The sequence below is a fragment of the Brassica oleracea genome, chromosome C5, assembly GCF_000695525.1.
Source record: "Brassica oleracea var. oleracea cultivar TO1000 chromosome C5, BOL, whole genome shotgun sequence".
Taxonomy (NCBI): Eukaryota; Viridiplantae; Streptophyta; class Magnoliopsida; order Brassicales; family Brassicaceae; genus Brassica; species Brassica oleracea.
This window is the reverse complement of record NC_027752.1, coordinates 1586479-1597192: the sequence shown is the minus strand read 5'-3', so window position 1 is coordinate 1597192 and position 10714 is coordinate 1586479. Positions and strand designations below refer to the sequence as shown.

At 35.2% G+C, this 10714-nt stretch overlaps 2 protein-coding genes across 2 annotated transcripts; both read left to right on the top strand.

Annotated features, from left to right (window-relative positions):
- Positions 1-3773: 3773 nt before the first annotated feature.
- On the top strand, positions 3774-6519 carry LOC106295348 (zinc finger CCCH domain-containing protein 3). Its single transcript, XM_013731222.1, has 7 exons — positions 3774-4072; positions 4251-4411; positions 4478-4531; positions 4930-5046; positions 5109-5384; positions 5463-5726; positions 5816-6519. The coding sequence occupies exons 1-7, from the start codon at positions 4000-4002 to the stop codon at positions 6110-6112; spliced, it is 1242 nt and encodes a 413-aa protein (XP_013586676.1). The 5' UTR covers positions 3774-3999; the 3' UTR covers positions 6113-6519.
- Positions 6520-6719: 200 nt separating this feature from the next.
- LOC106295347 (protein disulfide-isomerase like 2-2) lies at positions 6720-9745 on the top strand. Its single transcript, XM_013731220.1, has 9 exons — positions 6720-6913; positions 6980-7138; positions 7228-7341; positions 7842-8017; positions 8123-8222; positions 8387-8563; positions 8652-8797; positions 9146-9292; positions 9405-9745. The coding sequence occupies exons 1-9, from the start codon at positions 6770-6772 to the stop codon at positions 9556-9558; spliced, it is 1317 nt and encodes a 438-aa protein (XP_013586674.1). The 5' UTR covers positions 6720-6769; the 3' UTR covers positions 9559-9745.
- The last annotated feature ends 969 nt before the right edge of the window (positions 9746-10714 follow it).

Here is a 10714-nt window from a genome sequence, read left to right as displayed (position 1 = left end):
TTATAAATTTAATATTCATTATATACTTAAAATTTCTCTAAATCTATAAAACAAAATAATATATTACATATAAATTTGTATAATATATGTGAAAATACTTAAAATTAACATATAGATATTTTAAGTATTTTGGTGTTTTGAATATATTTTAGCTATTTAGACATTTACTTTTAACTATTTATGTATATTTTCAAGTATTTTAAACAACTTAAAAATATCTTATATATTTTGGATGTTTTTAATATATATTACATCTAAAAATAAGTAATATATTTAGGTAAATAAATCTATTTCGGTTACATTCGGATACCCGAGATACTTCGCTTCGGGTCGGGTTCGGTTTTGGTTTTTAGATACTTCGGTTCGGGTTCTTCGGATGATATTTTGGGTTCGGTACTACTTTTTCGGATGAGGTTCGGTTCTGTTCTTCGGATGATATTTTGCCCAGCCCTATGCATGTTTATTGATATCATGCCATTCCGAAGTTGTGTATCATAATACAAAAAGGATGATATATTGAGAATGAACATTTCAAGAAGATTCGTCAAAAAAAAAACATTTCAAGAAGACTTAATGTACGCAGTTACGCACGATCTCTCTCTCTCTCTCTCTCTCTCTCTCTCTCTCTCTCTCTCAGTTAGTTGAAATTATTGGGGTTGTTATCTCCGATTTTGTCCCAAAAAAAAAAATCACTGAAGACATTTTATATTGATAACCACATCGAATACATCCATAAATTGTTGTTGTTTCCATATCATAGAAAATCATTATAAAAATCGGTGGTTGTTATCTGAGATTTTTGACAAAAGTTAAGTCCATCGGATAATGAACATGCCCTATGCATGCTCGGATGTGCCACTTATTGTTGACATACTGAATGAGTTGTGGCGTTTACGTTTCCCAAGTTTGACTTAAGGGAGGTGTTTGAATTTCCTTACCAAGAAGCTGCACGAAGAGTTTCTTTCGTACAAGCGAATTCGTTTACTCGTAGAAATTTTATTAATTTTGGGTTTTGTCCAAATCAACCAAGTCTTGTAACTCAAATGTCATAGCATTTTTAGTCTTTAAAGGTTAAAGTGAAAATCAAAATTTTATCTTAAAGATGTTCTTTTGTGCTAATCATTACGACCGGATCTTGGTTTTCAGCTCAAATATGATCCAAGCTCAAATGAAAACAATGATATAACTATAAGATACACTAAATACTACTCCTATAAACAAATGCAACAGAAATAAAATATTAAGAAAATTTAAATCATAATTAACTAATTGACTATCAGAAGCTTTTAGTTTTTAGGAGTGTTTTGAAACCCGACCCGGATCCGCGATTGAACCGGTAAACCTGGTGACCCAGAAAAAATCCGGTTTGAGTTTTGTGAAAAATTCAATATTTAGAAACCCACAAAAACCCGTAAAAATCCAGTAAAACCCGGAACCCGATACCGGTTGAACCAAGTTCAACCAATAAATAACTTTTATTTCTTTTTTTTTTAGTTTTTAATTATTATGTTTTATATTCTAAGTTTCTAATTAAGAACTTAGGTGCTGACAAAAAAAAAGGTTAGGTTTTCCTTTTTTCAGTTTTATATTTGTGATTTTTAGATTTTGATGAAGATTTCACTATGTCACATGAAGAAAATGAAGTGAACGATGGTAGAGATAACCAAAATTAGTTGATGTGATTTGGTGTTAGTTTATTTTTGTTATTGATAATTTATTACAATGATATTTTACTTTTGGTTTATTTTATATATTAGTTTAAGTTATTATTCATTTAGACATTTAAATATTTATAAATTTTATGTCTTGATTTTTTTAGATGTCATAACTCTTACCTTGTTAAAGACAATTTTAAATAGTCTAAACTATTTTTTGATATTTTGTATGTCAAATGAAAATAAAAATATAAAAACTAAAGTTAAGTATTTTCTAAATGTTTTTAAACATAAAATATATACATATCCAAACTATTATTTTATGTTTTAAAAAATACTTAGAAAATATTAAACTTTAGTTTCTATATTTTTATTTACATAGCTGATATATTATTATATAATAAATTTTTTTCATTTATCAATCCGTGGTTCATCCGCGGTCGATTCAGTGACCCAGCAATCCGGTAATTCGTCCCGTTCAGTGTCAGGATCGGGTTTAAAAACATTGGTTTTTACACGTTTTAAGAAACATCAAGACAAACAAAATAACAAGCTTTATTTTTGAAATCCCAATTTATTGGACCTTAGCCCAGTGTAAATCAACATCCATTTCTAGAAAAGTTGGTCAACAACAAAGTCCAAAATTAGCCGAGGCCCAACCATTTAGTGGCTTGTTGGAACATAAACATACGCTTTATCTCCTGGCAAAGAGTGCATGAATGCGGAAACTTGAAGTCATAGGAACCTAATAAAGAATAGTCAATGAAATCATTTACTTTTTCTTTTTGTTTATGTTTACGTGTGAAAAGTCTTTGGAACGGTCAAACCGGTGGAAAAGAAGAATAATGCGTCAAAAACACACGGAAAACAACACACAGTAACAGGTGTGGTCGTCACTGCAGAGGATTACTTCCTCGTAAGCCAACGTGGCAGACTTTTAGCGTCTCAAGCTCACAGCTCTTATGCTGCTCCAGTTAACACCCAATCGCAGCTTCCCCCTCCTTCATCTGACACTTTCTAATTACTACTGCTGCTCCCTTTTTCTAACCTGTGGGTCCCGACCACTATAAACTGCGACGCAGAAGATTTCTTGTGCCAGAAGACTTGCTTCGTATCTGACCGTTTTGCCCCTATTTGCTAATTCGGTTTTTGGAGTAAAAGAAACATGTCCGAGGTGTCTAACTGTCCTATGACTTGGTCCCAAAGCAAATTATTACACCTTTATTTTTGTTGGTTAATTTACTTAAATGTTTTTTAAAGTAAATAATATACTATTTACTTATTGGTTAAAGTTCAAAATTGTTTTGTAATAGTAAGTAATAACATATTCCCTCCATTTTATTATAAGTGTTGTCTAAAATTTTTGCATACAAATTAAGAAAATAATTAAATTTTATGTTTCCTATTTAATATTCTACTTTGTTTGATTTTAGTAATTAATGAGCTAAGAGTAAAATTAAAAACTGGAAAAAACATCAAATATTTATCTTAAAAATGACAAACGACACTTATAATGAAATAAAATTTAAAATCTAAAATGACACTTAAATATAAAACAGAATGAGCATTTATTATGGAAAATTTAAGATAACATGATATACTAGTTTACTTTTAAAATTAGATTAAAATTATTGATCTGATGTCTAAAGATTAATTACATAATCTATTTAAAATTTAACATTACATTTTAAAATTTAACTTAAAATAAAGTAATTTGTGATTCAGATCTTCATTTAAAAGAAAGATATTTAAAATGTAATGTTAAATTGTTAAAATTTAAATAGATTATATAATTAAAAACTTAAAATAAAGTAATCTGTGATTCAGATCTTCATTTAAAAGAAAACAATTTAAAATGTAAATTAAACTTTAAATAGATTATATGTAATTAATATGCTGGAGATAACCGGTGGTTAAAACTTAAAAAGGAGGGTCCACCTAGAAAAAGCTAGTAAACGATGGTTCACATCGAACCGTCACATTGAAGACATATCAACAGAAGTAGGGATAAAACAGTCACTTAACATACATGCAGAATTTACTAAGCCGTACACGAGGGGAGGCAAAAGACTCATTACTTGGCACTCTTTTAATTTTAATTTAATTTAATTTTAATCTCTCTCTCTCTTCACATTGAAAACACACAGACCTCGCAGGAGAGAAAAAAAAGGCAAAGACCAAAAAGAAGAGAGAGAGAGAGAGGAAGAAAGATCCGAAAATAAAACTAACTTCCTCTGAAAATATCTCACATTCTGAGCAAAGAGAGAAAAAAAAGGAAGAAACTTTCGAATCTGTCTTTGTTTTGTTGTTGAATCATCGTGATCGTCGTCGTCTTTTTCCTTACATGCGACTCATGTCAGACACTCACCATGTTCAGAGCTCTACTGGGTCGGTTCGATCTTCCCAAAAAATCGAAGGTAAAGTTTCTAAATCTCGGATTTGAGCCATATTTAGCTTAAAATGTTTGTAGCATTTCGAAAGTTCATCTCTTTATGAACCCCACATGAGTTTTGTTTCTAAAGTATCTACTGATCCAGGTTCAGACATCATTAACAACCGTTTGATGTTTGTTTGTTGTTGTTTTATGATCGTTAGATGCTTTTAGGAAGATGAAAGTTAATGATGGAAACGGAGTGGAGCAATCTGATCCGTATCCAGATCGTCCCGGTGAAAGAGATTGCCAGTTCTATCTGAGAACTGGTCTCTGTGGCTATGGAAGCACTTGCCGTTACAATCATCCTACTAACCTTCCACAGGTGAGAAAAGAAAGAAAGATCATCTTTTTCTAAAAGTTGCTCACTATCTTTTAAACTCTTTAACAGGTTATGTACTACAACGAGGAGCTCCCGGAGAGGATTGGCCAGCCGGACTGTGAGGTGCACCTTCTTGGTTTTTATTGGTTGTTGTATGAATGCATTATAGGGAGTTAAAAAGTCGGTAACTTTGTTTTGTCCGATGCATCCTAACTAGTCCATGTAGCAAATTTGTAACATAACTTATTCTTGTTTGCAACTTCACTTAACAAGAATCTACAATTAATTACAGGACATATTCCTCTTGTCTGGTTAAGTCTTTAACTCGAGTTGAAAGTTAGATAGGGTTAATATTATTTTCTATTTAGGAAAAAAGACATTAACTTATTGGTAAAAAAGAATCTACATTGAACTGCAGAACATATTCCTCATGTCTGGTTTAGTCTTTCCTTGATTTGATAGATACTTTAGCCAAGTAGATGAACCATATTATTTGCTTTCTTAAAACATTGTTGTTGCAGTATTATCTCAAGACAGGAGCTTGTAAGTACGGTTCAACTTGTAAATACCATCACCCAAAGGACAGGAATGGAGCAGAACCTGTCTTGTTCAATGTTCTCAACTTACCAATGCGTCAGGTAATTTCATCCTCGTTCTCTTTGTGTGTTACATGGATGACTTATTTGAGTTTGGTCTGCAGGGTGAGAAGCCATGTCCATACTACCTGCGAACGGGAACCTGCAGATTCGGAGTCGCTTGCAAATTCCACCATCCTCAACCTGATAATGGACACTCTACTGCTGCTGCTGCTGCATATGGGATGTCTACTTTTCCTTCTGTTGGTTTACATCACGCTGGTGGATTAACAATGGTGCCTACTTATGGAACTCTGCCTCGTCCTCAACTTCCTCAGTCCTATGTGATGGTTTCACCTTCTCAAGGCCTCTTGCCTCCTCAGAGCTGGACCACTTACATGGTAAGTTCTGAGTTGAAGCTACAAAATAAGCAAATTTGACTTTCCTTTACATGTCATGTGATTTTGGTTATGTTGCAGGGTGCATCTAACTCAATGTATGGTGTGAAGAATCAAGTTTATTACTCTGGTTCTAGTGCACCAATGCCTATGGGTGTGACATTGAATGGTGGTGATTTGTCTGAAAGATCTGAACAACAACAACAACAACAATGTCGGTTTTTTATGAACACTGGGACGTGTAAGTATGGAGAACACTGCAAATACACTCACCTTGGAGTAAGAGTTTCACCGCCACCACCTCCACCAAGTTTCATAAACCCTTTTGTTCTCCCAGAGAGACCTGTAAGTCTCTTGCTCTCTGTGTCTTGATGAATAATTTCTGACCCATGTAATGAACCAGCGTTGTTCTGTTCTGTTTTTTGGCTGTCCAGGGACAACCACCTTGTGGGAGCTTTAAGTCTTATGGATTCTGCAAGTTTGGACCAAACTGCAACTTCGACCACTCGGTGCTGCCATATCCAACAGGATTGCCCATGCCTTCGTCTGTGGCTAGTCCTTATCCTTCACATGTTTCATCCAATTATCAGAGGATCTCACCAGCGCCAAGCCGCTCTGGCTCAAAGGCTATGCCTAATGATAAGCCTGATGTCAAGAAGGAAATGCCAGGGACTGAGAAACCGGAACAAGTGCAGGACTTGTCATCACATCACCACGATCATGATTCATGATCACAGCAACGAAAATCATCAACAATATGGCTTGACCTCCCCCCCCAACTCTCAGGCTTCTAAAGATCTCTCTGCCCTTTTTTTTGTTAATTTTTTTGGTGGAAGAGGAATGGAGGTTGAAAGTGTTTCTTTTTCTTTTTTTTATTTTGGATGATTGTCATGGATGAAAACAACATAGGACGAAACCTTTTTTTTTGGTGGTATGTATGGGTTTTGAACAACAAAACGATGGGTCTCTTAAAACAGAAAACGAAACAAGATAAAATAGTAAAACTAGTCCAAGAACTAGACTCATTTATCGAATCAATTCTTGCTTGCTGCATCCTTCCTCAACGTCAACCTGAAACAAGAAAATATTTAGCCAAGTGAAAAAAGACTCGAGAACTATCTAAAAGCAACCACAAGGGTGTTTTTTCGGCTCATCAGAAGAAGGAGATGCTTCTCTCCCACTCAATATCATCCCCACACGTGTGTTTATATCGGGACGCCGTCTCTCGCACGTGCATCGTTGTTATTTCCTTCTTTTTTTTTAATAAGAATATGAGTGGAGAGTGTGGTGACGTGTAATAATATCATTGGTTATTACACGTAAATTCACGTGTATAGTGTTTTTTTTTAGTTCTTCAACTATGTCCCGTTCGCCGAGAGAGTGAATGAATGAAGATGGAAAGAAAAATGAACAAAACAAGAGTATTCACGATTCTCTCTCTGGTGTTTGCGTTCTCCTTCGATTTAAGCAACGCTCTCTACGGATCCTCTTCCCCCGTGCTTCAGCTCACTCCTTCTAATTTCAAGTCTAAGGTCCTTTTATTGTTTGTTAGCAGTGTAGTGTGTGAGTCCTAAAGATGTTGTTTTGGATAATTACAGGTCATCAATTCAAACGGTGTCGTTTTGGTAGAGTTCTTTGCACCATGGTGTGGTCACTGTAAATCCTTAACACCAACTTGGGAGAAGGTTGCTACTACTTTGAAAGGTATTGCTACTGTGGCTGCTATTGATGCTGACGCTCACAAGTCCGTCTCTCAGGTTTGTGTGATTGCTCAACAAGAAAGATACTTCTTTTTGTTAACCAAGTTATGCATCCTTTGTGATTAATTTTTTATTTTTTATTATAGGATTATGGTGTGAGGGGTTTCCCAACTATTAAAGTGTTTGTTCCTGGGAAGCCTCCTATTGATTATCAAGGAGCTAGGGACGCCAAAGCCATCTCTCAATTTGCTATCAAGCAGGTTTCTCTCTCACACACCCTTGCTGATTCTTGATTACTGAGTTATTTTTTAATAGTTAACTTCTCAATTTTATGTCATTACTTTGAGCCCTTCAAGGGCATGTAGAATATGGAATATGTGGTGGTTGTTCCAGTTGCAGCGAACTAGAGCTTAGTTGTTTATACTGTGGTGTCCTCTTAAAACTAGATACTGCTAAGTTTTTTGTAGTTGAATCATGCTAACTATCCTTCAATCCATGTATCATATATTTGAAAAATCCCTCTCTTTCTTGCTTCAACTTATTACAAGGAAGCCCTCTTGATGATCTGGCCATGGAATTAGTATGTTTGATTGGATGCTACTCTAACCTTTTCCATGTTGTTTAATGAATACTAGTATAGAACCGTAATTGTTGGTGAAAATCATCTGAGTCCGTACTCCATAGATAGTATTATTCTTCATGAAGCACTTGAACCTGCATTCAGATTAATATATGTATTGATGTTTTTTTTGCTTCATAGATAAAGGCATTGTTAAAAGATCGTTTGGATGGTAAAACAACTGGCACAAACACTGGAGGAGGGTCCAGCGAGAAGAAGTCCGAGCCTAGTGCCTCTGTGGAACTGAACTCTAGCAATTTTGACGAGCTGGTCACTGAAAGCAAAGATCTCTGGATTGTGGAATTCTTTGCACCTTGGTAATTAGTGCTTATTGTCTCTTGGAACTGTTCAGTTCTCTAATAACCTTCCTTGGGATATTTGTAGCTGAAAACCATCGTAATTTTTTTTGTTTCTTCTTCAAGGTGTGGACATTGCAAAAAGCTAGCTCCTGAGTGGAAAAAGGCTGCAAAGAATTTGAAGGGGAAGATCAAACTAGGTCATGTCGATTGTGATGCTGACAAGGTGATAATCGCTAGAGTTCTTAGATGTACTATATGTATCTCAGTAAATTGAAATAAGCATTTAGGTTGAGGGGCCTCTGTCAATATTCTTTTTGTTAGTTAAGTGATTTTGTCATTACATATCCTACAGAATGTTGCCTGCTTCGTATAACTATATGCTTGCAGGCTATACAAAGCAGATTCAAGGTGAAAGGGTTCCCCACTATCTTGGTCTTTGGAGCAGACAAAAGCAGCCCATTGCCTTACGAGGGTGCTAGATCTGCATCAGCCATTGAATCTTTTGCTCTGGAACAGCTTGAAGCCAATGCTGGACCTGTTGAAGTAACTGAGCTAACTGGGCCGGTACTGCTCACATCCCTTAATATACTTTTCTGATGGTACTTGTCTCCAACCTAAGCCATTGACACTCGTTGTGTTCTGAGTTGTATAGGATGCCATGGAAGAGAAGTGTGGTCCTGCTGCTATTTGCTTTGTTTCTTTCTTACCTGACATTCTGGACTCAAAAGCCGAAGGAAGGAACAAGTATCTGGAGATGTTGTTATCAGTTGCAGAGAAGTTTAAGAAGGACCCTATCAGGTAACCTAAATAACAAATCTCTTATATCTTTGTTTCTAGCTACTATCATCATATTCCAGCTCTCAGTTACTATGTTTCTGATCCTGTCACACGGGAAGGAGAAGCTGAACAAAAGTTTGAAATATAATCAAAGTAAACTAGATTTTGGGAACAATTTGTTGGATAATGAAATTAGATATAGATGGAAGTTGATGCCCTATGTTAATATTTGAATCTTTCTAATCAACAGATATTTACTGTTCAAGACTAATAGGAATGGCATGAGTTTTGATTTTATAGCATCCGGACGTTGTCTTGCTTATTTTGTGGTTTTGTTTTGCTTTGCTGGCTTTTGATTGTATTTTGCAGCTTTGTGTGGGTGGCTGCTGGGAAGCAACCTGATTTGGAGAAGCGTGTTGGAGTTGGAGGATATGGTTATCCAGCAATGGTAGCTCTGAATGCAAAGAAAGGAGCTTATGCTCCACTTAAAAGCGGTTTTGAGGTTAAACACGTCATGTAAGTGTTATCTTGGTCTTTCTTATAGTCAAGACAGCCAATACAAACCAATGGTCTATGTATTTGTTTGGTATCGAGCTGACAATGGGCCTTTTCTCTTCTGTGTCATCAGTGAGTTCGTGAAGGAAGCTCAGAAAGGAGGGAAAGGGAATTTGCCTATAGATGGAACACTGGAGATAGTGAAGACAGAAGCTTGGGATGGTAAAGACGGAGAGGTAGTCGATGCAGATGAGTTCTCACTTGAAGAACTCATGGCAGATGATTGATGCTACTGCTGCCTCCACAGAGTCAACGTACTAGTTGTGAACAACTATTTACTTCAATTTGGTTTCTTGAAAAATTGTTAAATTGCCCCATTTGTCGAAAAGAGAAAGCCAGTATTACGGCTGAGCAAATAAACCGAATCCGGAAATGCGAACCGAATCCGATCCGATAAAAATAAATCTGAACCGATCTGAATCCGGTATAAATACCGAATGGAACTTGTTTTATGGTATATCGGGTTATGGGTATTATCCGAACCGAATCCGAACCTAAATGGATATCCGATAGAATCCGAAACATTCAAAATCCCAAAAATATTTTGTATTGAACATGATCTCAATTCTTAATATGTATTCAAAATACACTAAAATATTATTGAACATTTATAATAAGTAAAATATTATTGAACATTTATAATAATTATCTATAAAATGAAGATTGATGGTTGATGGTTGAAGGTGTCGGTTGAATCTTGAAGATTTAGATTTTGGTTTTGTTTTCATTGAATAATGTTTCTCATTTTTTATGAAAACTTTGTTTACGTTTTATACTTTCATTATTTGGTTGTTTTTCTATCAATAACAATTTTTACCTTTCGTTTGATTTTGAATGATCATGTTTGATGTCTTTTCTTATTTTTGAATCGATTACTTATATTTTGGTTACAAAATATGTACAAATCATGTACTTTAAAACCAAAGAACCGATTTTACTTATGTTTTAGTTATAAAGTAGATACAAATCAAGTATTTTTAAACCAAAGAACCGATTGGGACCCGAACCCGAAAGTACATCGGGTTGTACCGGTTCTTTGAAGATTTACTAACCCCGACCCGAATCCGATAGAAACTGAACCGGTTCCGAACCGAATTTTCATATAATCCGAATGAGACTGATTTTGATAAACTCGAAAAACCGAAATCCGATTGGACAAAACTGAAATCCGATTGGGACCCCAAATACCTAGGCCTAGACAGTATCATTTCGGGACTTAGAACAGAGAGTACTACACTTTACTTTGTGAATGTTTCGGCTACTGGAATTTTTATTCGTCTTGTTCAAATAAATATTCCTAGTTTAATTTTGTAAAACCAATAGTGAAGTAAAAATTTATTTATCCACATCTTGCTGAATTGTATGCTGGATGTTTGGCAATGT